This window comes from Chamaea fasciata, unplaced genomic scaffold (assembly GCF_029207755.1).
Source record: "Chamaea fasciata isolate MVZ Bird 193981 ecotype frontalis unplaced genomic scaffold, bChaFas1.0.hap1 SCAF_5, whole genome shotgun sequence".
Classification (NCBI taxonomy): Eukaryota; Metazoa; Chordata; class Aves; order Passeriformes; family Sylviidae; genus Chamaea; species Chamaea fasciata.
Window position 1 is genome coordinate 1,349,205 of NW_027094090.1, and position 25,636 is coordinate 1,374,840.

At 51.7% G+C, this 25,636-nt stretch overlaps 2 protein-coding genes across 9 annotated transcripts in view; one reads left to right on the plus strand and one right to left on the minus strand.

Annotated features, from left to right (window-relative positions):
- Window positions 1-1,551, minus strand: part of FBH1 (F-box DNA helicase 1) — a gene marked incomplete at its 5' end in the record, with an annotated part of 140,679 nt that extends 139,128 nt beyond the window's left edge. Inside the window, one exon of the mRNA XM_066182619.1 lies at window positions 1,466-1,551. Coding sequence (XP_066038716.1) covers window positions 1,466-1,551 — 86 coding nt within the window. The remainder of the gene's footprint in view (window positions 1-1,465) is intronic.
- A 3,097-nt stretch (window positions 1,552-4,648) lies between these two features.
- ANKRD16 (ankyrin repeat domain 16) lies at window positions 4,649-20,377 on the plus strand. Of its 8 annotated transcripts, XR_010720726.1 has the most exons (10): window positions 4,649-5,596; window positions 5,713-6,407; window positions 7,676-7,896; window positions 11,470-11,512; window positions 11,997-12,105; window positions 13,045-13,206; window positions 16,816-16,894; window positions 18,641-18,830; window positions 19,225-19,403; window positions 19,563-20,377. XR_010720726.1 is itself a non-coding variant. In XM_066182640.1 (9 exons), the coding sequence occupies exons 2-8, from the start codon at window positions 6,064-6,066 to the stop codon at window positions 18,799-18,801; spliced, it is 1,119 nt and encodes a 372-aa protein (XP_066038737.1). In that variant the 5' UTR covers window positions 4,649-5,941; window positions 6,054-6,063; the 3' UTR covers window positions 18,802-18,830; window positions 19,225-20,367. The 8 variants fall into 8 exon arrangements, 6 of the variants coding, with proteins under 6 accessions (XP_066038737.1, XP_066038732.1, XP_066038736.1 ...); XM_066182640.1 differs by having other exon boundaries at window positions 4,649-5,941; window positions 6,054-6,407; window positions 19,225-20,367; XM_066182635.1 differs by having other exon boundaries at window positions 19,225-20,367.
- The last annotated feature ends 5,259 nt before the right edge of the window (window positions 20,378-25,636 follow it).

Here is a 25,636-nt window from a genome sequence, read left to right on the forward strand (position 1 = left end):
AAAATTAGAAATTAAAAAGAGCCCCCTAAAATTAAAAAAAAAAGCCAAACTAAAAATTAAAAAAAGTAAGATAAAGCCATAAAATAAAAATTAAAATAAAAAATAGAAAATAATAAAAAAGAAATAATAAAAAAAAATAAAAAAAATAAAATAATAATAAATAAAAAAGAAATAATAAAAAAATAAAATAAAGCCATAAGATAAAAAAATAAAAAATAAAGAATAAAATTAAAAAAATAAAAAATAAGTAATAAAAAATTACACCATAAAATAAAAAATAAAAATAAAATAAAAATAAAAAAATAATAAAATAAAGCCATAAAATAATAAAAAATAATAAAAAAGAAATAATAAAAAATAAAATAAAACCGTAAAATAAAAAATATAAAATAATAACATAAAAAAGAAATAATAAAAAAATAAAATAAAGCCATAAGATAAAAAAATAAAAAATAAAAAAAGAATAAAATTAAAAACAATAAAAAATAAGTAATAAAAAATTAAACCATAAAACAAAAAATAAAAATAAAATAAAAATTAAAAAAAAAAAATAAAGCCATAAAATAAAAAATAAAATAAAAAATAAAATAAGAATAAAAATAAAATAATAAAAAAACAAACAATAAAAAATAAAAAACCCATAAAAAATAATACAGCAAAGAAAAATATTCAAAAAAAATAAAATGAGAATAAAAGAAAAAGATAAAAACTAAATGAAAATCTGCTATAAATTAAAATGAATTTACCTTAAAATAAATAAAATAACATAGAAATAAAACCGTGAAAAAATCATAAAAATAAATACGGAAAAATAACATTAAAAATAATAATAGAACAAAAAAAATTAAATGAAAACGTGATATAAAAGAAATAAAAAATAAAGAAAATTTAAATAATATGAGAAAGAAATAAAATCAACCAAAATAATAAAATAAAATAATAAAGTAAAATAATGAATTAAGTAGAACAGAGTAGAACAGAGCCTGACATTGGATCCATCTCCTCTCCAGGAAATCAACGGACTGAGGGGCTTCACTTGGAACCTCAGGAATCCATGAAGGGTCTCCCTTCCCTTTCCCTCTCTTTTCTCTCCCCGTTTCCCATAAAAATCCCTCGGGATGGATCCCGAGTGTCCCGAATCCCAGAATCCCAGGAGCAGTTTGGGTGGGAAGGGACCTCAGAGCTCATTCCAGGGCCAATCCCACCATCCCAGGCTGCTCAATCCCTCCTTGGACATCCCAGGGGCGGCCACAGCTGCTCGGGGAATTCCGGGAATTCCTTCCCCAGATCCCACCCGAATTCCCCTTTCCCAGCGGGAAGCCATTCCCTGTGTCCATCCCTCTGTCCCTCGTCCCCAGCCCCTCTGCAGCTCTCCTGGAATGTTCTGGAAGCTCTCCTGGCTCCTTCCCTTCTCCAGGGGGAACATTCCCAGCTCGCCCGGAGCAGAGGGCGCCGCCGAACTCACCCGCGGGGCGTCTCCTCGTCCCGGGCACGGGATGAAGGCTCCGCCCGGCTCCTCCTCTGCCTCTCCCCCGGCTCCGGGCCAGAGCTTCACACTCCGCAGCCGTCAGCTGCCTCCTCTTGGAGCTGTTCATCCCTGCGAGCGCACACAGAGAGAGAGAAAAACGGGAAAGAAAGAGGGAATAAAAACAACTAAACCAAACCAAACATCGTTCCCCGAAAGCCGGGGGAGAGGGATGACGACACCGCGCACAGAATCGTGTTTGGTTTTGACAGGGTCAGGATTGCAGCGGGGGGATTTTCTGGAGAGGATTTCCTTCGGAGATTGGGGAGGAATTCCCAGAGAAGCTGTGGCTGTCCCTGGGTCCGTGGAAATGACCGTGGGTGAGGCTTGGATCGCGCCGGGAGAGTGGCAAGTGTCCCATCAAAGGGGCTCAGAATGGATCACCTTTAAATCCTCTTCCCGCCCCCAAAGCAGCCCGGAATTCCGGGATTCTGTTTGCAAATATAACAACAGGAGAACAACAACGACGACGACAAAAAAAAAAGCCCGGTCCAGAATCCTGGCAGGTTTTCCAGTTTTTTCTGGGAAAAAAAAAAAAAATCCCCAAACCAGCAGAAAAAGGTGTCAGGGGATGAGCTCCTTCCTGCCGGCATCAGCAGCTTCACTTTTGCTCCCGGTAATTTAGTGCCCTTTAAGAACGCCTGCGGCGGCAGCCACAAAAAAAACCAAAACAAAAAGGAAAAAAAAAAGAAAAGAAAAAGGGAAAAAAAAGAAAAAAGAAGAAAGAAAAAAGAAAAAAAAAAAGAAAAAAGGAAAAAAAGGGAAAAAAGGAAAAAAAGGAAAAAAGGAAAGAAAAAGTGAAAAAAGGAAAAAAGGAAAAAAGGGGGGAAAGGGGGGAAAAGGGGGGAAAAGGGGGGAAAAGGAAAAAAAAAAGGGAAAAAAGGGAAAAAAGGGGAAAAAAGGGGAAAAAAGGGGAAAAAAGGGGAAAAAAGGGGAAAAAAAGGGAAAAAAGGGGAAAAAAAGGGGAAAAAAAGGGGAAAAAAAGGAAAAAAAAAGGAAAAAAAAAGGAAAAAAAGGAAAAAAAAGGAAAAAAAAAGGAAAAAAAAAAGGAAAAAAAAAGGAAAAAAAAAGGAAAAAAAAAAAGGAAAAAAAAAGGAAAAAAAAAGGAAAAAAAAAAAGGAAAAAAGAGCTCCACTTTCCTCGCAGGGCAGGATCCGAGGACCAGCCCGGTTATCATTAATATTATTATTATTATTATTATTATCATTATTATTATTATTTTGGGGGATAATGTTTGGATTGGAGGGTCTTAGGGGTTTGATCCCCCCAGGCTGAACGACTCCTCCCTTGCAGCTCGGCGGAGTGAGAAGCGCTCGGCTCCCCGGGGAAGCCGCTCCGCTTCCTCAAAAACACGGAAAACGAGGCAAATAAAAGGGGAAAAATACCCCCAAAATTCCCAAGACACTCCCTTGGCACTGCTGGGGGAATTGCTGGATTTAATGATTTTTATTCCGACCGAAATCATTCCGGGATTCCACTTTAAAAGGGAATTTCTCGCTCAGGCTTTTTTTGCATTCCCATTTTTTTTTTTTTTTCCCGGTTTTCCCAAGGTCGCTGTCACCAGGCTTCCATCCCACGAGGGATGTCGGCCAGGAGACGACATTCCAGCCGGGAAACGGTGGGATCAGAGCACGGCGGAAAAGCTCCAGAGGGACGAGGAATATTTGGGGGGAAAATAAAAAAAAAAAGTTGGAGCTGCTCGCCGTTTTCCCTCTTTTCCAAACCCCCTTTCCCACAGGGGTGCAACGGCCTCGTCCTGAGGGTCCCGTCATTCCCAAAGCCCCCTCAGTGTAAATCCCTCAATTCCAAGGATTCCCCCATTCCCAAGGGTCCCCCAACTCCAAGGAATTACATTTTTTAACCCCTTCTCAGCCAAGAGCCCCCCCCCGTTCACTCCCCAACAAGGATTCCCTCATTCCCAACCCCTCAATCCCAAAGATTCCCGCATTTCCAAAGGTCCCCCTGGCGCCAAAGGACTCCCCGCTCCCAACGTCCCCTCAACGCCAAAGGTCCCCCGCAGTGCCAAAAGCCCTTCGAATATCACCCCCCCGCCGCTGCCAAGTGTCCCCTCAGTGCCAGCCCCTCAATTCCAAGGATTCCCTCATTCCCGCATTCCCAAATAAACCGCATTTCCAAGGAAATCCCGTTCCCGTCCCCCCCCCCCCCGCAGCAGCAATGGTCGCGTCCTCACCCGCTCCGTGCGCCCACAACCCCGCGCCCTCCGACAGCCCCGCCCCCTTCCCCGCCGCCCAATCAAAAACCGGCGCGGTCCTCGGCGTTGTCCAATGGCGCGGCGCTTCCGGGTTGGGCGGGGTTTGTTTTCCCCGTCCCGCGTGGTGACGTTGCGGCCCCCGCCGGTGACGTCACGCGGGCTCGGCGGCGCGCGGGTGAGTCGGGAAGAGTCGGGAATTTTCCCCGCGGGAATGCCGCGGCCTGGGATGAGCTGGGGAGGGAATGTGGGGGGTCAGCGGCGTGTGGGAGCGGCCCCCACCGGGAGCTCCCAAGGAAACGGGGATTCCTGGGTTGTGCCTCAGGAAAAAGGGAATTCCTGCGTTTTTCCTGAGGGAAAAAGGAATTCCTGGGTTGTGCCTCAGGAAAAAGGGAATTCCTGGGTTTTTTCCTGAGGGAAAAGGGAATTCCTGGGTTGTGCCTCAGGAAAAAGGGAATTCCTGGGTTTTTCCTGAGGGAAAAAGGAATTCCTGGGTTGTGCCTCAGGAAAAAGGGAATTCCTGGGTTTTTCCTGAGGGAAAAAGGAATTCCTGGGATTTTCCTGAGGGAAAAAGGAATTCCTGGGTTTTTCCTGAGGAAAAAGGGAATTCCTGGGTTTTTCCTGAGGGAAAATGGGAATTCCTGGGTTTTTTCCTGAGGGAAAAAGGAATTCCTGGGATTTTCCTGAAGGAAAAAGGAATTCCTGGGATTTTCCCTCAGGAAAAAGGGAATTCCTGGGTTTTTCCTGAGGGAAAAAGGAATTCCTGGGATTTTCCCTCAGGAAAAAGGGAATTCCTGGGTTTTTCCTGAGGGAAAAGGGAATTCCTGGGTTTTTTCCTGAGGAAAAAGGGAATTCCTGGGTTTTTCCTGAGGGAAAAGGGAATTCCTGGGTTTTTCCTGAGGGAAGAGGGAATTCCTGGGTTTTTCCTGAGGGAAGAGGGAATTCCTGGGTTTTTCCTGAGGGAAAAGGGAATTCCTGGGTTTTTCCTGAGGGAAGAGGGAATTCCCGTTTTTTTTTTCCTGAGGGAAAAGGGAATTTCTGGTTCTTTTGGGAGGGCAAAGGGAATTGCAGCTTTTCCTGGAGGAGGGGTTGGGGGCTGGCTGTCCTCAGGGAAAAGGAAATTATTCCTTTTCCAGAGGAAAAAGGGAATTTCAGGTTTCCCTGAAGGAAAAAGGAACAATTCTGGATCTCCAGCTGCTTCCTGGCTTTCCCAAGAGGAACGGGAATTTTGGAGTTTCCCCAGGAGGAATGGGAATTTCTGCTTTGACTGAGGGCTGGCTGCTTCCCGAATTTCAGAGGGAGAGCAAAATTCCCGGTTTCCCTGAAGGAGAGGCCAGATCCCGCTTTTCCGAAGGGAAATTTTAAATTTCCCCGAGGGAGAAGGAAACTTTTTAATGACCCCGAGGCGGAAGGAAATCCCTGCTCATCCTGAGGGACAGGCCGGTTCATGGATTTCCTGAGGGAAAAATTCCCGTTTTTCTGGAAATAGACACCAGGCTTTGCTTCTCCTGAGGGAAAACCTCATTCCTATTTATCCCAAACTCCCAATCCAACCAGGCTATCCCACCAAATCCCGATTTTTTTTTTCCCCCTCAGTCCCGGCACCATGGCGGAGCGGGAGAGGCGGCGGCTGGTCCAGCAGGGAAACCTGGATGTGCTGTGGGATTTCCTGAGGGAAAAATTCCCGTTTTTCTGGAAATAGACACCAGGCCCTGCTTCTCCTGAGGGAAAACTTCCTGCCTATCCCAATCCAACCAGGCTATCCCACCAAATCCCGATTTTCTTTCCTGTTTCCCCTCAGTCCCGGCACCATGGCGGAGCAGGAGATGCAGCAGCAGCAGCGGCGGCGGCTCCTGAGGCTGGTGCGGGAGGGAAACCTGGCCGCCCTGTGGGATTTCCTGAGGGAAAACTTCCTGCCTATCCCAATCCAACCAGGCTATCCCACCAAATCCCGATTTTCTTTCCTGTTTCCCCTCAGGCCCGGCACCATGGCGGAGCAGGAGATGCAGCAGCAGCAGCGGCGGCGGCTCCTGAGGCTGGTGCAGGAGGGAAACCTGGATGCGCTGTGGCATTTCCTGAGGGAAAACTTCCTGCCTATCCCAATCCAACCAGGCTATCCCACCAAATCCCGATTTTTTCCCCTTTTTCCCCTCAGTCCCGGCACCATGGCGGAGCAGGAGAGGCAGCAGCAGCGGCTCCTGAGGCTGGTGCGGGAGGGAAACCTGGATGCCCTGTGGGATTTCCTGAGGGAAAACTTCCTGCCTATCCCAATCCAACCAGGCTATCCCACCAAATCCCGATTTTTTTTTCCCCCCTCAGTCCCGGCACCATGGCGGAGCAGGAGATGCAGCAGCAGCAGCGGCGGCGGCTCCTGAGGCTGGTGCGGGAGGGAAACCTGGCCGCCCTCCGGCGCGAGCTGAGGCCGCAGGACATGGCAGCGGCTCGCGGCTGGCGCTGGGGCCGTCTGGGAGACTCCCTGCTGCACCACGCCGCTCGCTCGGGCCGCGGGGACGTGCTGGAATTCCTGGTCCGCGCCGTGGGCGTGGACGTGGAGGTGACCAACGGGGACTACAAGAGGCCCGTCCACGAGGCGGCGGCCGTGGGGCACCGGGAGTGCGTGGCCTTCCTGCTGGAGAGAGGGGCCAGCGTGGATTGCTTGAAGAAGGCCGACTGGTAGGTGCCGGCCTGGCCGGGGACCTTCCCCGGCCACAGCTGCTCGGGGAATTCCTTCCCAAGATCCCACCCAAATTTCCCCTTTGCCAATCTGAGGCCATTCCCTGTGTCCCGTCCCTCTGTCCCCAGTCCCCTCTGCAGCTCTCCTGGAGCCCCTGGAGGCGCTGGAATGTTCTGGAAGCTCTCCCTGGATCCTTCCATTCTCCAGGGGAACATTCCCAGCTCTCCCAGCCTGGCTCCAGCCCTGGAGCAGCTCCGTGGATTCCTCTGGATTTGCTCCAGCAGCTCCAGGCGCTGCTGTTGGGGCTCCCAGAGGTGGATTCCACGTGGGATCACCTGGGTGGAGCAGAGGGGCAGAATTCCCTTCCCCGTGCTGTGGGTCCGGTTGGATTTTTGGGAGAAATTCCGAAATTCCAAATCCAAACCTTTGGGGAAAAACAAAAAGCCTCGTTTGCCTCAGAACCACAAAACGCTCCGTGGAAAAGCGGCCGGAATGTTCCCAGCCTGGAGAAACGAGGCTGTAAAATCACCTGAATCCGGGGCGGGACTTGGGATTCGGCGTCCCGGGTTTCGTTTGGTTTGGTTTTATTTTATATTTTGTTTTGTTTTGTTTCATTTTGTTTTGTTTTGTTTTGTTTTATTTTATTGTATTATTTTATTTTTTTATTATTTTATTATATTATATTATATTTTGTTTTGTTTTATTTTATTTTATTTTTAAAATTTTTTATTTTTTAAATTTATTTTCTTTTATTTTATTTTTTAAATTTAATTATATATTTTTTAATTTATTTTATTTTAATTTATTTATTTTATTTAATTTATTTTATTGTATTTTTTATTTATTTTATTTTATTTTATTTTATTTATTTTATTGTATTTTTTATTTATTTTATTTATTTCATTTTCCATTTCATTTTCCTTTATTTTATTTTTTAATTTATTTTATTTTTATTTTATTTTATTTTTATTATTTTTTATTTTATTATTTTTTATTTTATTTTACTTTATTTATTTCCCTTTCCCTTTTCCTTTTCCCTTTTCCTTTTCCCTTTTCCTTTTCCCTTTTCCTTTTCCCTTTTCCTTTTCCCTTTTCCTTTTCCTTTTCCCTTTTCCCTTTTCCCTTTTCCCTTTTCCCTTTTCCCTTTTCCCCTTTCCCCTTTCCCCTTTCCCCTTTCCCCTTTCCCCTTTCCCCATTTCCCCTTTCCCCTTTCCCCTTTCCCCTTTCCCCTTCCCATTCCATTCCGTTCCCCTGGATCTTTTCCCAGGACTCCCCTGATGTTGGCTTGCACCAGGACAGACCTGGCGGTGATCCGAACGCTGGTGGAGCACGGAGCCGACCCCTTGCTGCGGAATAAGGACGGCTGGAATTGTTTCCACATTGCCAGCAGGGCGGGGCACCCCGGGGTGCTCCGCTACCTCCTGGAGGTGTCCCCGCGCTGCTGGGACACGGCGAGCGCCACGGGCAGGACTCCGCTGCACACGGCAGGTACGGCCGCTGCCCTGGACGTGGAGCTTGGCTGGGATTTCCTTCCTTCCCTTCCTGGTGGGTAAAGCTGGGATCCACCCCGGGAGCTCTGGGATCTGTGGATCATCTCCCCCTGGCACAGATGGATCTCAGCTCCCTTGACATGGAGCATGGGTGGGATTTCCTTATTTTCCTTCCTGGTGGGTAAAGCTGGGATCCACCCCGGGAGCTCTGGGATCCGTGGATCATCCCCCCCTGGCACAGATGGATCTGAGCTCCCTTGACTTGGAATGTGGGTGTGATTGTCCTTCCTGGTGGGTAAAGCTGGGATCCACCCCGGGAGCTCTGGGATCCGTGGATCATCTCCCCTGGCACAGATGGATCTGAGCTCCCTTGACTTGGAATGTGGGTGTGATTGTCCTTCCTGGTGGGTAAAGCTGGGATCCACCCCGGGAGCTCTGGGATCCGTGGATCGAGTTCATCTCCCCCCGGTGGATCCCAGACTGGGAACGGGGGTGTGATTGTCCTTCCTTGTGTAAAGCTGGGATCCACCCCGGGAGCTCTGGGATCCGTGGATCGAGTTCATCTCCCCCCGGTGGATCCCAGACTGGGAACGGGGGTGTGATTGTCCTTCCTTGTGTAAAGCTGGGATCCACCCCGGGAGCTCTGGGATCCGTGGATCGAGTTCATCTCCCCCTGGCACAGATGGATCTCAGCTCCCTTGACATGGAGCATGGGTGGGATTTTCCTTATTTCCCTTCCTGGTGGGTAAAGCTGGGATCCACCCCGGGAGCTCTGGGATCCGTGGATCATCCCCCCCTGGCAGAGATGGATCTGAGCTCCCTTGACTTGGAATGTGGGTGTGATTGTCCTTCCTGGTGGGTAAAGCTGGGATCCACCCCGGGAGCTCTGGGATCCGTGGATCGAGTTCATCTCCCCCCGGTGGATCCCAGACTTGGAATGTGGGTGTGATTTCCCTTCCTGCCCTTCCCCAGCCCCAGGCACATCCTGGCACGTTCAATCCCTGAGAGGAACCCTCTGGGGATGGATTTCTTCGTCACAGGGATGTCGGGAACATCCCTTCCTGGAAAAGGGAGAGGGAAAACATTGGAATGAGCTGCTCGGGGCAGGGCCGCAGTCCCCCATTCCTGGAGGGATTTCAAATCCACGCGCGCGTGGCACCTGGGGACGCGGGGCGGGGCTGGGAATATTTGGCCTCGGGCACTTTTCCAACGGAAACAACTCCCGTGATTCCGACAGCAAACTCCAGATTTCGGAGCCCCCTTTGCTCCCATCCCATGGTGGGAATTCCAGAGGGCCTGTCTGCAAAGGGGAGAATTCCTGCCGGGAATACGCAGGAGCTCTTGCTGCAGCCCACCAGGCCCAATTCCCCTTTTTCCTTCCTTTCGAGGGATATTCCCGGGAATGGGCAGGTTTAGGAACCCCAGCCCCCTCAGGATTGGAGGGAATTCCCTTTTTCCCGGCTTTCGAGGGATATTCCCGGGAATGGGCGGGTTTAGGAACCCCAGCCCCCTCAGGATTGGAGGGAATTCCCTTTTTCCCGGCTTTCGAGGGATATTCCTGGGAATGGGCGGGTTTAGGAACCCCAGCCCCCTCAGGATTGCTGGGAATTCCCTTTTCCCCGGCTTTCGAGGGATATTCCCAGGAATGGGCAGGTTTAGGAACCCCAGCCCCCTCAGGATTGGAGGGAATTCCCTTTTTCCAGGCTTTCGAGGGATATTCCCGGGAATGGGCGGGTTTAGGAACCCCAGCCCCCTCCGGATTGCTGGGAAGCAGACGGGAACCACTCGGAGCGCGGCCAGAGCTGCGTGTTCCCGCTCTCAGCAGGAGAGCTCCGCCCCAAATCTCCCTTCCCAAAGGATTTTTTCGGGATTGCCTCCCTGGGAAAACCCAAGGTGCTGTGCTGTCCTTCCTCAAGTGGCTGATCCCGTTTTTGTTGTTGTTGTTGTTGTTCTCCCATCCCTGCCCAATTCCAGGTGTTGTTTCCACGGAGCTCTCCCAGCAGTTGCCTTGGGCTCAGGCTGAGCTCTGGGATTCGGGATTATCCTGTGGGAAGAGGGAGGGATTTTACCCTCGATCCAAAGTCTCCTCCCTGCCTCGGGATACGGGAACACGATCAGGAGGCGGCACCTGGATTCTCCTTCCCAGAGGTGCCTCCGCTTGTGTTTTTCTTGGCCAAAGGCACGGCTGGGGTGGATTTCTGGGATCTCCTCATCCAGCCTGACCCTGCAGGAGTGGGAACACCTGGGAAGAAGGGCTGGAATCGGGGAATTCTGGAATTCTGATTGAACCCTCCCGGGGCAATCTGAGCCCTGCTCTCGCCACGCTTCTCCCAGGGGATATTCCCAGTCCCTTGAGGCAGGAGCAGGGCTGAGGGGCTGCTGCCTCAGGGGAAATCCCGTCAGGACAAATGGCCTTTTCCATGGATTTCCATGGATTTCCATGGATTTCCATCCCGGGGGTGGGGATGGGAGCACTTTAACCAGGCCAGCTGCTTTCCCGGATTGATCGAGGGTCATTTCCTCCCTCCTGCAATTATTTCTTTGAATATCATTAAAGGTTGATTCCTTCAGCTCTGTTGCTTCTTCTATCCCAAGGGAAGAGGGAATTAGAGGAATCCCAGCTTTCCCGAGCCTCTGTTCCTGATAAAAGATGGAATCGTGTTGCTGGGAGGGATTTTTGGGTTTTCCAGCAGCTCAGGTGAAGACCAGGCAGGGAGCAGCAGCAAAGAGCCAAAAATCTGGGAATCCCTCGCTGGGATTCCAGCTGGAAGTTGTTCCTGGGAACACAAATTCCCCTTTTTCCATGAGCAGCTCCAGCCTTGGTTCCGTATTTTTTTTTTTTTCCCCTCTTCAATATATTCCATTTGTTTTGCGAAATGACCCGTAGGGAAAACAAACAAACAAACGAGCTGGATCAGAGCTGTGTAAAATGAAACGTTTAAAGGAAAAAATCCAGAAAGAAAAAAAAAAAAGGAAAAAACCTGGAATATTTCAGTGCCTCAGGCTCAGAATGGTGTTTTTCCCTCTGAGAAGGGTGAGGATGCCGAGACGGGAGGGCTGGGGATGTTCTCCAGCATTCCCCCGGCTCCCTGCTTTGTGTTCCTCTGGCTTCTCCCACCTCCCAGCTGGGGAATGAGCAAAGGACCACCACGCCTTTGCCCTGTGGGATCAGAGGGAAGGACGCCTTTGTTTCATCCCACCAAAAAAGAAAATAAAGAAAAATAAAAATATAGATGGGTGGGAAGTGAAATCCCCTTGGATCCAAAAGGAGCAGCGACCTGAGCGTGCCTCACTGTAGGAACGCAAAACCACGAACCCCGAGGAGGAAACTGGGGGGGAAAAAAGGAAAATTCCACCTGGAGATGAGGAGGATTTTCCTGAAGTTATTCGGGAATCGGCTCCTGGGGCAGGAATTGTGGAATCATGGAACAGCTGAGCCAAGTATCATGACTGGAGTGTGAGGAAGCAAATTCCCAAATTGTAAAGAAAGAAATTGCGTGGGGAAAAAAAGGCAAATTCCCCCTGGAGATGAGAAGGATAAAAAATCCCTCTTTTTCCTGTTTTTTCCCAGCAATGCATGGCCATTCCCAGGCCGTGGAGCTGCTCCTGGAGAGGTAAGCAAACTCCATCCAGCTTTTCCAGCTTTTCCTCCTCCCCCTCCTCCCATTCCCTGCCAGCCTTCGGACACAAAGGATGCTTGTGCCGCTCCATGGCGGGATTGCGGAGCACAGCTGCCCTGCCCTCCATCCCCAGGCTTTCTCCTCGTGCTCCAGGTTTTCCCCAGCCGGGAAAAAGAGACAAGGATTCCCTCGGCGTGAATCCCCTCTCGGTCCCGACACAAATCCCGGTTCTGGAACTCAGCCCTGCCGTCGTTTTCCCTGCTGCCGCGCCAGTGTCCAACGGGATTCCTGGCTGGGAGCAGCTTTCCTAAGCTGGGCTTAGCCTTGCTTTTGTTTTTTCACCGGCACGGGTTCATCCCTGGTCTGTGGCTGAGCTTGATGTCTCCCATTGCCCGCCTCAGCTGCCGAGAGTCTCCTCCCGCGCGGATTTTGGAGCTGCCGGCAGCTCGGGCCTGGCGTTTGCTCCTGTCGCTCGCAGGTGCCGGTACAGGGCTGACAGCAGGGACAGCTGTGGGGTCACTCCCCTCATGGACGCTCTGCAGCACGGCCACGTGCCCGTTGCCCAGCTGCTCCTGGACAAACACCAGGTGGGTGCCCAAAATCCCTCCCTGCCTCTTCCAGGGGCTGAGCCGTGCGCGCATCGTGACCGGGGCGGGAGAGAGCGGATTCCCGAATGGTAGGGAAAGAATTTGTGGGGAGAAAAAGGGAAATTCCTGCTGGAGAAGGATTTTCCTGAAGTTAATCAGGAATCGGCTCCTGGGGCAGGAATTGTGGAATCGTGGAACAGCTGAGCCATGTATCGTGACTGGAGTGCGAGGAAGCAAATTCCCAAATTGTAAAGAAAGAAATTGTGTGGGGAGAAAAAGGTAAATTCCTCCTGGAGATGAGAAGGATTTGGTTGAGTGAAGTTAATCAGGAATCGGCTCCTGGGGCAGGAATTGTGGAATCATGGAACAGCTGATCCGTGTGTTCATTGTGACTGGAGTGTGAGGAAGCAAATTCCCAAATTGTAAAGAAAGAAATTGTGGGAAAAAAGGCAAATTCCTCCTGGAGATGAGAAGGATTTGGTTGAGTGAAGTTATCAGGAATCGGCTCCTGGGGCAGGAATTGTGGAATCGTGGAACAGCTGATCCGTGTGTTCATCGTGCCTAGAGTGTAAGGAAGCAAATTCCCAAGTAAAGAAAGAATTTGTGGGAAAAAAGGCAAATTCCTCCTGGAGATGAGGAGGATTTTCCTGAAGTTATCAGGAATCGGCTCCTGGGGCAGGAATTGTGGAATCGTGGAACAGCTGAGCCATGTATCGTGACTGGAGTGCAAGGAAGCAAATTCCCAAATTGTAAAGAAAGAAATTGTGGGAAAAAAGGCAAATTCCTCCTGGAGATGAGGAGGATTTTCCTGAAGTTATCAGGAATCGGCTCCTGGGGCAGGAATTACGGAACAGGCACTGAGGGTGGAAACCCCGTGGAGGTTTCCTCGCAACGATCCCATTTGGGGATGTTAACCCCGTGCTAATTCCTTCATTTCAGGCCTGTCCCACCGCCGTGGATGCCCTGGGAGCTCAGGCCCTGCACAGAGCAGCTGTGACGGCCCAGGACGGATCCATCCGGTTCCTGGTGTCCCAGCTTGGCGTGGACGTCAACGGCACAGCCACGGCCCTGCGGCTGCCAGCGCTGCACTACGCAGCCAAGGTTTGTCCCTGCTCCCAAATCCCTTTGGAAAAACCGGTGCGAAGCGGGCCGGAGCTGCCGTTTGTCACCGTCTTGTGCCGCTGTCGCTCTGCTCCTTGCCCGCTCCCCGTTCCCTGGTTTGTTGGCAGCGGGGTGAGGGTGGGGTTGTCTGCCGAGATCCCACCTGGAGCAGCGGATCCCAGCCCCTGGGGTCAACAGCAGCAGGACCTGGAGAGTCCAGGGGAGTGCACAGAGCTGCTCCCAGGGCTGGAATGTTCTCCTGGAGAAGGGAAGGATCCAGGGAGAGCTTCCGGAACATTCCAGGGGCTCCAGGAGAGCTGCAGAGGGACTGGGGACAAGGGACAGAGGGATGGGACACAGGGAATGGCTTCCCACTGCCACAGGGTAGGGCTGGGTGGGATCTTGGGAATTGGGAATTCCTGGAATTCCCAGAGCAGCTGTGGCTGCCCCTGGAATGTCCAAGGAAGGATTGGAGCAGCCTGGGATGGTGGAATTGTCCTTGGAATGAGCTCTGAGGTCCCTTCCCACCCAAACTGCTCCTGGGATTCTGGGATTCGGGACACTCGGGATCCATCCCGAGGGATTTTTATGGAAAATGGGGAGAGAAAAGAGAGGGAAAGGGAAGGGAGACCCTTCGTGGATTCCGGAGATTCCAAGTGAAGCCCCTCAGTCCGTTGATTTCCTGGAGAGGAGATGGATCCAATGTCAGGCTGGGAGAGCTGGGAATGTTCCCCTGGAGAAGGGAAGGATCCAGGGAGAGCTTCCAGAACATTCCAGGGCCTGAAGGGGCTCCAGGAGAGCTGCAGAGGGGCTGGGGACAAGGGACAGAGGGACGGGACACAGGGAATGGCTTCCCACTGGAAAAGGGGAGATTGGGGTGGGATTTTGGGAAGGAATTCCCCGAGCAGCTGTGGCTGCCCCTGGATCCCTGGGATGTCCCAGGCCAGGCTGGAGCAGCCTGGGGCAGTGGGAGGTGTCCCTGCCGTGGCAGGGGTGGCACTGGGGGGGCTCCGAGCTCCTTCCCAGCCCAGGAATTCCGTGTTTGTGTGCAGCTGCCTGCAGAGGAGGGACGGGAGACGTGGCCAAGGAGAGCTGGGAAGGCAGGGGGAGCTCCCAGGATTTTATCTTTGTCCTTCACACAGGAGTTGTTTGAAATTCCAGAACCACTGGAGCGTTCTCCTCCTCCCAGCCCGTGTGGGGAGCAGAGCTGTGGGTCCTGCAACATTCCCTGGGAATGCAGATCCCAAAATTTCCCTGCTCACCAGGATCCAGCTGGCAGCACGGGAATATCCCCGCTCGCATCCAGGGATGTTCAACCTCACCCCGGGATTTTAACTGGGAATAAAACCTCACCCCAGGATTTTAACCGGGAATAAAACCTCACCCCGGGATTTTAACTGGGAATAAAACCTCACCCCAGGATTTTAACCGGGAATAAAACCTCACCCCGGGATTTTAACCGGGAATAAAACCTCACCCCGGGATTTTAACTGGGAATAAAACCTCACCCCGGGATTTTAACTGGGAATAAAACCTCACCCCGGGATTTTAACCGGGAATAAAACCTCACCCCGGGATTTTAACTGGGAATAAAACCTCACCCCAGGATTTTAACCGGGAATAAAACCTCACCCCGGGATTTTAACCGGGAATAAAACCTCACCCCGGGATTTTAACTGGGAATAAAACCTCACCCCAGGATTTTAACCGGGAATAAAACCTCACCCCGGGATTTTAACCGGGAATAAAACCTCACCCCGGGATTTTAACCGGGAATAAAACCTCACCCCGGGATTTTAACAGCCCTGGAGTGGGAATTGAAGCTCACCCCATTCCCCTGCTCCTAGAAAACCCTTCCCAGCCCCTCCCTGGGAATGCTGGCACCATCCAGCCGTGCACTTTGCTCCCACAAAGGAGCCCTTTCTCCCTTTTTTCCCCCCGGCCTCCTGCTCCCAGAATCCACGTTCCAAGCCCTTCTGCTTGCCAAGGGGAAATTGAACAGCAAAGGCTCTGGGGGGAGGGAGGGAGGGAGGGGGGAAAAAAAATAAATCACGTGCCTTGGAGAAAATCCCAGCTCCTGGTTGATTTGGGAATGATTGGACGGGATCCTCTCCCTTGGTGTTTACAGCAGTGTCTGTTGGCCTGCTGGGGTTGGGGTTTTTATCTCCTTTTCTTTTTTTGCATTTATAAACACATAAAAATCCATTTATTTATTTATTTAGAGTTCATTTTGCTGCCAGGCCTGTTCCTGGCTGGGTGCGTTTTCCGTGGAATCGGGTTTGCAGGGAAGATGCTGAGGAATCCTGTGGGAATAGGGAAAAAGGAGTGGGTGGGGAAGATCTGAACTGGAGTTTTCCCTTCCCAAGCCTCAGGACGAAGCCTAATTCACGGCACTGAGGGTGTAATTCCACAATCAGGGCGTGGTATTTCGGGAAAAAGGATTTATTTCTGGAAAAGCCTGTGCGGAGAGGAGGGAGCTGGGGGTTGTGCTGGGATTTTTTTTCCCAACAGCCCAGATGGGCAACAGGTTTTGCTCCTTCAGCTGGGAAAACCCTGGAAAAATCAACTCCAGATCCCCTGGGAATCGGAGGGATTTGAAACTCAGAGCTGGAGAGAGCTCCGAGCCCCTGGCAGGGCCCGGGGGGGCTCCAGGAGAGGGGCTGGGGACAAGGGACAGAGGGACAGGACACGGGGAATGGCTTCCCACTGCCACAGGGCAGGGCTGGGTGGGATCTTGGGAATTGGGAATTCCTGGAATTCCCAGAGCAGCTGTGGCTGCCTCTGGAATGTTCAAGGAAGGATTGGAGCAGCCTGGGATGGTGGGATTGTCCCTGGAATGAGCTCTGAGGTCCCTTCCCACCCAAACTGCTCCTGGGATTCTGGGATTCGGGACACTCGGGATCCATCCCGAGGGATTTTTATGGGGAAATGGGGAGAGAAAAGAGAGGGAAAGGGAAGGGAGACCCTTCATGGATTCCTGAGGTTCCAAGTGAAGCCCCTCAGTCCGTTGATTTCCTGGAGAGGAGATGGATCCAATGTCAGGCTGGGAGAGCTGGGAATGTTCCCCTGGAGAAGGGAAGGATCCAGGGAGAGCTTCCAGAACATTCCAGGGCCTGGAGGGGCTCCAGGAGAGCTGCAGAGGGGCTGGGGACAAGGGACAGAGGGACAGGACACAGGGAATGGCCTCAGATTGGAAAAGGGGAGATTGGGGTGGGATTTTGGGAAGGAATTCCCCGAGCAGCTGTGGCTGCCCCCGGAATGCCCAAGGAAGGATTGGAGCACCCTTGGAAAGGTGTCCCTGCCCATGGGTTGGGTTGGAAGTTTGTTCATCTTGAAGGATTTTTTTTTTTTCCAACCCAACCCATTCTGGGATTTTAGGGAAGCGCCCGGTGCCACCTTTCTGGCCAATTCCCAGGGGATAACAGCAGCTGGAGCAATTCCTGCCACAGGGATCTGATCTTCCCTGCCGCAGGCAGCTGGGCCTCATTTCCATGTGCTCCAAAATCCTCTGGAGCTCCAGACCCGGCTCCGGACAGGGCAGCTGTGTGCAATTCCAGCTCCGGGATGGATCCAAGCATGGAGCTGATCCCAAATTCCACGTTTCTGCAGGAAGGACACGGACACACCATCCTCACGCTGCTGTCCCTCGGTGCTGATATCCAAGCTAAGGATGGGAAGGGCCGTTCCGGTGAGAATTCCAAGGGGTTTTTTTGCCTTTTTTTTTTTTTTCCTAAGTTTTATGGAAAAAAAGAACTTCCATGAGCACATCCCAACCTCAGCATGCAGGGACGATGCCAAATCCATGGATACATTTGCTCTGGGAGCAACGTGATGGATCATCCCAGGGTTTTGGGTTGGTTTTTTTTTTGGGAATTTCGCATTCCCTGCCTTTCAGTTTGCCGGAATTTCTGCTTGGGGGGGTGGGGGAAAGAACGGAGACACAAATTGGGAATCCCCTGGTTATTTTTCACCTGGGGCAGCTGGGCTGTTGAGCCTCCTCCCCTCTCAAATTCAGCTGGAACGATCCCGCTGGAAGCAGATTGGACGGACGAACACAAGGATTGAGCTCTCCAGCCTCAATTCCTTCAGCAAAACCAAAAACCAAATTCCTTTTTCAATTCCGAAGCCTGGAAATGGCTGATGAGCAAACAATCCTCGGGAGCTGGCACGGAAATGGAGTTGCTATAGCGATGCTGGAGAGTCGGCATTCCCACAGGGAAAAGCTCGGGCTGCTCTTGCATCAGCATCTCCCAAAAATAAATTTAAAAAAAAAAAAAATACAAAATTTTGGGGGAAAAAAAAAATGGTTTCAGCCACTGCCCAAATTGACAAATGCCCCGGCCCTGGGGTTTGGTTAAAGGATTATCCAGAGGGATCAGGATGCTTCCTTTGGATTACATGGAAGTTTGGTTTTGTTTTTTTTACAGTGAGGGTGGGGAGGGGCTGGGCTGGAATTCCCAGACAAGCCGGATCCTTGGAAGCGTCCAAGGAAAGTGGGAGAGGAGAAGGATCCAAGGAAACCTTGGAGCTGTTTTTCCAGAGCCTAAAGGGGCTCCAGGAGAGCTGCAGAGGGACAGGACACAGGGAATGGCTTCCCATTGGAAAAGGGGAATTTGGGTGGGATCTTGGGAAGGAATTCCTGGAATTCCCCGAGCAGCTCTGGCTGCCCTTGGATCCCTGGAATGTCCAAGGAAGGATTGGAGCAGCCTGGGATGGTGGAATTGTCCCTGGAATAAGCTCTGAGGTCCCTTCCCACCCAAACTGCTCCTGGGATTCTGGGATTCGGGACACTCAGGATCCATCCCGAGGGATTTTTATGGAAAATGGGGAGAGAAAAGAGAGGGAAAGGGAAGGGAGACCCTTCATGGATTCCTGAGGTTCCAAGTGAAGCCCCTCAGTCCATTGATTTCCTGGAGAGGAGATGGATCCAATGTGAGGCTGGGAGAGCTGGGAATTCCCAACCTGGAGAAGGGAAGGATCCAGGGAGAGCTTCCAGAACATTCCAGAGCCTAAAGGGGCTCCAGGAGAAGCTGGAATTTGGGAAAGGGAGGGACAGGACACAGGGAATGGTTTCCCATTGAAAAAGGGGAATTTGGGTGGGATCTTGGGAAGGAATTCCTGCCTGGGCTGGAATTCCCCGAGCAGCTGTGGCTGCCCCTGGATCCCTGGAATGCCCAAGGCCAGGCTGGATGGGCTTGGAGCAGCCTGGCACAACGGAAGATCCCACCCACGGCAGGAGGGTGAAACCGGACGATCTTTCAAGTCCAACTCGATGATCCCAAGGTGAACTCCGTGATCCTCCTCCACCCCCCCCACCGGGAAAACTCATCATTTTTCCCCCTCGGCCCGTTTATTTCCACGAGAAGCCCTGTTTTGTCCCGAAGCGGGCTGAGCCAAGGCCGGGAGGTGAGCCCAGGTCGCTGTGTCTCCCCAGCCCTGCACGCGGCCAGCGCCGGGCAGCACGCCGCCGCCGCTCGCATCCTGCTCCGCGCCGGCCTCCGGGACGCTCCGGATGCCGCGGGAATTCTGGCACAGCAGCTGGCCAGCAGGCCTGACGTCGTCCAGGTGTTCCAGGAAACGCACAGCAGCGCGTGAAGAAGAGGAACCCGCTCCTTTTCCGCGTGGTACGTCCGTTATTCCTTCTCAGATTTAGGGAAGCGGCTGAGTAAAACGTCGGCGGGTTTTGACGGAGCAGAGGAGCCAAGCTGAGCACCGGGGAAGTAGATTTAGGAGAAATGTTTTAAGTAGGATTGTCTCAGAAGGTCACGGAGGTGATGGGTCTGGGCTCTTCCCTGGGAAGGTGGGGAGGTCCTGGCACAGGTTTCCCAAAAAAAGTTGTGGCTGCCCAATCCTTGGAAGCATCCAAGGCCAGGTTGGAGCAACCCGAGACGGTGGAAGGGTTTGAAATGAGATCACCTTTAGGTTCTTTCCCACCCAAACCATTCCATGTTTTTATCACGTTCCTGTTCCGATCCATCATTGTAAATTCGTTTTCTTCTTTCACTTCCCACGTTCCAGGCCCGAGCTTCCCCTCCTCCTGTGCAGCTCCCTGAAACAGAACCGTCCAAGCAAAGTGCCGCTTCCAGGGATCCTCACGGCTTTTCCCGGGAATTTCCACGGAGAAGATCCACCTGGATCTTTGCTCCTCCAGCTCTTCACGGACCTGCTCTCCTTAAATTAATTTGTGACCTCTTCGGGTAGGACAGAGGCTCTGGAAGCTGCATCAACCTTTTAAATCCTTTCCAGCTGATCCCAAAATCGGCAGGAATTGATAGCGGGACCTCAACCTCGCGAGGACGTCGGGGGGGGGAGGTCTTTGGATCAGACTGAAATGAGGAGGGGTATTTTTATTCCAGACAGGAATGCTGGGCAATTCCCAGCACTGAGGAACCTCCAATCCCAACAATCTGCTCTTGGAAGCCTGGAATACACCGCAAGGCAAGAGCAGCTGCAGCTGTTGGGTTTGTGCAGCTGGAATTAGAAATCCCACAGCAAAGCGACGTGTCCTTGTCTGTTTGTAACGCCAAGGGTTAAAAACCGGGTGGATTCCGGCTTTTCTTTGGGATGGCGGGTGTTAAAAACGAGGAAGGGAGCGAGGTAAGTTGTGCTCTGCCCGAGCCACGGCGCTCGTGGCTGGCTTTGAGTGGGAAATCCCCACCTTGCTATCCCTGGAGCAGGAATTCCGGTGGGTGAGGAAACGGTTTTATTCCTCTAAAAATCCTGGATCCTTCCATAAATCCAGCCCTGGCCTCTTCCCTAGAGCAGGAAATGTGAGGGGCTGCTTCATTCCCACTTTTTTATCATTTGAACAAGCCGTGGGATAGCTGTGTCCTCCCAATATCCCTGCTGAGGAGCCTGAGAGAAAACAGCGGGAATGTTCCCAAAGATCCACGGAAACACCAAAGGGAAACTCCAGGAGAACATGGAAACGCCTTCCAAACGCGAAGGGGGAGACGTGTGTTACTCTGAGGGTCAGAAAAGGAACGTCTTTACGCCTGTAAAATTCACCCAGGGAAAAGCCCTTCCCGTTTTTTTCCACCTTTGGGAATGAAATCCCACCACGTTCCCACGGGAATGGCTGCTGGGAGCAGCCTGGAGCAGAGAGCCCAGGAGCAAAAGGCTTTTGGAATTGTTGTTCCTCCACCTTTTCCAGCTTTGGCACCCGGGCAAAAATTCCAGGGAGTCACGGAATGGGTTGGGCGGGAGGGCACCTTAAGGATCATCCAGTGCCATGGGCAGGGACACCTGTCACTGTCCCAGGCTGCTCCAAGACCCCTTCTCACGGCTTTTCCTGGGAATTTCCACGCGCTGAACATCCCCATGGAGAAGATCCACCTGGATCTTTGCTCCTCCAGCTCTTCACGGACCTGCTCTCCTTAAATTAATTTAATTTGTGACCTCGTTGGGTAGGACCCAGCCTCTGGAAGCTGCATCAACCTCTTGTCCAAGCCTGGCCTTGGACATTCCAGGGATCCAGGGGCAGCCACAGCTGCTCTGGGAATTCCAGCCCAGGCAGGAATTCCTTCCCAAGATCCCATCCAAATCTCCCCTTTCCCAGGAATTCCCTGTGTCCTGTCCCTCTGTCCCTTGTCCCCAGTCCCTCTGCAGCTCTCCTGGAGCCCCTTGAGGCCCTGGAACGTTCTGGAAGCTCTCCCTGGATCCTTCCCTTCTCCAGGGGAACATTCCCAGCTCTCCCAGCCTGGCTCCAGCCCTGGGAGCAGCTCCGTGGATTCCTCTGGATTTGCTCCAGCAGCTCCAGGTGCTGCTGTTGGGGACCCCAGAGCATCAAAACGGAATAAAACGGATTTTCTCCGGTGGTGGCACCATCAGCTGCCCCAGACTCCCAGGCCACACCCGCCCAGGTGGCCTCTCCAGGTTTCCTTGGGATGACTCCGAGGGTGAGGAATTGCTCCTCATCACACCTGGGCTTTTTTTTCCCATAGAATCCTGGAATCCTAAAGGTTGGAAAAGCCTTCCCCGAGTCCAACTATTCCCCCACCACTCCTGGCCTTTTCCTGGATTCCCTTGGGGATTTGCCTTCCCACTTCTCCTGGGATTCCCTCCCTGGCTGTCCTCTCCCAATCCTGCTGGTGGACGTGACCCAAGAGTTTGAGGACCTGCTGCTGCCCGTGGATCGCCATCAATCCCGTTTCTCCACAGCCAGACCTTCCTGCTCCTCCTCATCCAGGCCACGTTCCAGCTCCAGGTGCTGCCACACAGACATTCCTCGGATGCTCCTGCCAGGTCCCATCCCGAGCTGGATGTGTCCCCACAGGATGGGAATTCCTGCTGGTGGCTGATGCAGAGCCGTGGTCCTTCGTTCCTGGAATCCTTCTTTCCTTCCCAGAATTCTTCCTGAAATTCCTCCTGGAATATCCTTCCTGGAATCCTTACTTCTTGGAATCCTTCCTTTCTTCTTTCCTAGAATCCTTCATTCCTTCTTTCTTGGAATCCTTCCTTTTTTTCTTCCTTGGAATCCTTCTTGGGATCAATCCTTCCTGGAATCCTTCCTTCATTCTTTGGAATCCTTCCTGGAATCCTTCCTTCCTGGAATCCTTTCTTTCTCCCTTTCTGGAATCCTTCCTTCTTCCCTGGAATCCTTCCTTCCTTCCTGGAATCCTTCCTTCTTCCCAGGAATCCTTCCTTCTTCCCTGGAATCCCTGGGTTCAATCCTTCCTGGAATCTTTCTTTCCTTCTTGGAATCCTTCCTTCCTTCCTGGAATCTTTCCTGGAATCCTTCCTTCCTTCCTTCCAGGAATCTTTCTTTCCTTCCTGGAATCTTTCCTGGAATCCTTCCTTCCTTCCTTCCTGGAATCATTCTTTCCTTCCTTCCTGGAATCAATCTTTCCTTCCTCAAATCCTTCCTTCCCGGAATCCTTCCTTCTTCCCTGGAATCCTTCTTTCCTTTTTTGGAATCCTTCTTGGGATCAATCCTTCCTGGAATCTTTCCTTCCTTCTGGGAATCCTTCCTTCCTGGAATCTTTCTTTCCTTCTGGGAATCCTTCCTTCCTGGAACCTTTCATTCCTTCTGGGAATCTTTCTTTCCTTCCTGGAATCCTTCCTCCCTGGAGTCCTGTCCCTGACACTTGGCCACCCCAAACGGGCCATCCCCGTGGATCACCATCCACCTCTCCACCTCTCCTCCTCCCAAAAACCCCAAACCATTTCCAAAGAAGAGCTTTGCTCCCATCCCGAGCCCACCACGGGCAGCATTTGGGGAATTCCTCCATCATTCCCAGTGCTTCCAGAGGGATATCCAGAGCTTTGGGATCAAATGAAGATGCTTTACGGGTGCCTAATCCACGGGAGCCGTAGGCAGCTTTGCCATGTTTGCTGCCTGCGTGCTCCTTGGGATGGGATGGGATGGGATGGGATGGGATGGGATGGGATGGGATGGGATGGGATGGGATGGGAAAGCCCTGGATGTGGAGGGATTGGGGGGGTCCAATCAAACCCCCGCTAAATTGAGGAACCCCCTAATTTAAGGACCCCACTAAACTGAAAACTGACCCCCCCCTCTAATTAAAGGACTTCCCTAAATTAAGGATGCTCCCCAGAGAACCCCCAAACTGAGAACCTCCCCAATTTTAAGGAACGTCCCCAAACCGAGGACTCCCTTTAAATAAAGGATCCCCCAAACACCGGAACTTCCCCCAAACACAGAACCCCCTTCAACTGCATCCCTCACTAATGAGAGCACCCCCAAAATTAAGAAACACCCCAACCAGAGCATCTTCCCTCCAACTGAGGAAAAAACCCCAAACTGAGGAACCTCCCCGCATGGAAAACTCCCCCAAATTGATGAATACTCTAAAGAGAGGAACCCCCCAGGTTAAGGAGCCCACCAAAACCCGAGGTCAGTCCCCAAATCAAGAAACCTAATAAACTGAGGGCACCTCTCCAGGTGGAGGAAATTCCCCAAACTCAGGAATCCCCCAAACTGAGGATCACCCCCAAATTAAAGGGCTCCCCTAAACTGAGACCACCCCAAATTAAGGCCCCCCCCCCTAAATTGAGGTCGCCCTAAACTTAACTCCCCCCCCAAGTAAACAAAGGAGCCCCCCAAATTCCGGATCCCCCAGAAATGAAGGAGCCCCCCCAAATTCCGGATCCCCCAGAAATTAAGGAGCCCCCCAAATTCCGGATCCCCCAGAAATTAAGGAGCCCCCCAAATTCCGGATCCCCCAGAAATTAAGGAGCCCCCCAAATTCCGGATCCCCCAGAAATGAAGGAGCCCCCCAAATTCCGGATCGCCCTGAAATTAAGGAGCCCCCCCAAATTCCGGATCCCCCAGAAATTAAGGAGCCCCCCCAAATTCCGGATCCCCCAGAAATTAAGGAGCCCCCCAAATTCCGGATCCCCCAGAAATGAAGGAGCCCCCCAAATTCCGGATCCCCCAGAAATTAAGGAGCACCCCCAAATTCCGGATCCCCCAGAAATTAAGGAGCCCCCCCAAATTCCGGATCCCCCAGAAATTAAGGAGCCCCCCAAATTCCGGATCCCCCAGAAATGAAGGAGCCCCCCAAATTCCGGATCCCCCAGAAATTAAGGAGCCCCCCCAAATTCCAGATCCCCCAGAAATTAAGGAGCCCCCCCCAAATTCCAGATCCCCCAGAAATTAAGGAGCACCCCCAAATTCCGGATCCCCCAGAAATGAAGGAGCCCCCCAAATTCCGGATCCCCCAGAAATTAAGGAGCCCCCCAAATTCCGGATCCCCCAGAAATGAAGGAGCCCCCCAAATTCCGGATCCCCCAGAAATTAAGGAGCCCCCCCAAATTCCGGATCCCCCAGAAATGAAGGAGCCCCCCAAATTCCGGATCCCCCAGAAATGAAGGAGCCCCCCAAATTCCGGATCCCCCAGAAATTAAGGAGCCCCCCCAAATTCCGGATCCCCCAGAAATTAAGGAGCCCCCCAAATTCCGGATCCCCCAGAAATTAAGAAGCCCCCCCCAAATTCCGGATCCCCCAGAAATTAAGGAGCCCCCCAAATTCCGGATCCCCCAGAAATTAAGGAGCCCCCCCCAAATTCCAGATCCCCCAGAAATTAAGGAGCACCCCCAAATTCCGGATCCCCCAGAAATTAAGGAGCCCCCCCCAAATTCCAGATCCCCCAGAAATTAAGGAGCCCCCCCCAAATTCCAGATCCCCCAGAAATTAAGGAGCCCCCCCCAAATTCCAGATCCCCCAGAAATTAAGGAGCCCCCCAAATTCCGGATCCCCCAGAAATTAAGGAGCACCCCCAAATTCCGGATCCCCCAGAAATTAAGGAGCCCCCCCCAAATTCCAGATCCCCCAGAAATTAAGGAGCCCCCCAAATTCCGGATCCCCCAGAAATTAAGGAGCCCCCCAAATTCCGGATCCCCCAGAAATGAAGGAGCCCCCCAAATTCCGGATCCCCCAGAAATTAAGGAGCCCCCCCCAAATTCCAGATCCCCCAGAAATTAAGGAGCCCCCCAAATTCCGGATCCCCCAGAAATTAAGGAGCACCCCCAAATTCCGGATCCCCCAGAAATTAAGGAGCCCCCCAAATTCCGGATCCCCCAGAAATTAAGGAGCCCCCCCCAAATTCCGGATCCCCCAGAAATTAAGGAGCCCCCCCAAATTCCGGATCCCCCAGAAATTAAGGAGCACCCCCAAATTCCGGATCCCCCAGAAATTAAGGAGCACCCCCAAATTCCGGATCCCCCAGAAATTAAGGAGCACCCCCAAATTCCGGATCCCCCAGAAATGAAGGAGCCCCCCAAATTCCGGATCCCCCAGAAATTAAGGAGCCCCCCAAATTCCGGATCCCCCAGAAATTAAGGAGCCCCCCCAAATTCCGGATCCCCCAGAAATTAAGGAGCCCCCCCAAATTCCGGATCCCCCAGAAATTAAGGAGCCCCCCCAAATTCCGGATCCCCCAGAAATTAAGGAGCCCCCCAAATTCCGGATCCCCCAGAAATGAAGGAGCACCCCCAAATTCCGGATCCCCCAGAAATTAAGGAGCACCCCCAAATTCCGGATCCCCCAGAAATTAAGGAGCCCCCCAAATTCCGGATCCCCCAGAAATTAAGGAGCACCCCCAAATTCCGGATCCCCCAGAAATTAAGGAGCCCCCCCAAATTCCGGATCCCCCAGAAATTAAGGAGCCCCCCAAATTCCGGATCCCCCAGAAATTAAGGAGCCCCCCCAAATTCCGGATCCCCCAGAAATTAAGGAGCCCCCCCAAATTCCGGATCCCCCAGAAATTAAGGAGCCCCCCCCAAATTCCAGATCCCCCAGAAATTAAGGAGCCCCCCCAAATTCCGGATCCCCCAGAAATTAAGGAGCCCCCCAAATTCCGGATCCCCCAGAAATTAAGGAGCCCCCCAAATTCCGGATCCCCCAGAAATTAAGGAGCCCCCCCCAAATTCCAGATCCCCCAGAAATTAAGGAGCCCCCCCAAATTCC

Coding starts and splice junctions, on each gene's coding strand:
- ANKRD16 (XM_066182635.1), top strand. CDS start 5,546: ATGGCGGAGCAGGAGATGCAGCAGCAGCAGCGGCGGCGGCTCCTGAGG. Junction 6,408..7,675: donor TGCTTGAAGAAGGCCGACTG/GTAGGTGCCGGC, acceptor ATCTTTTCCCAG/GACTCCCCTGATGTTGGCTT. Junction 12,106..13,044: donor TGCTCCTGGACAAACACCAG/GTGGGTGCCCAA, acceptor CCTTCATTTCAG/GCCTGTCCCACCGCCGTGGA.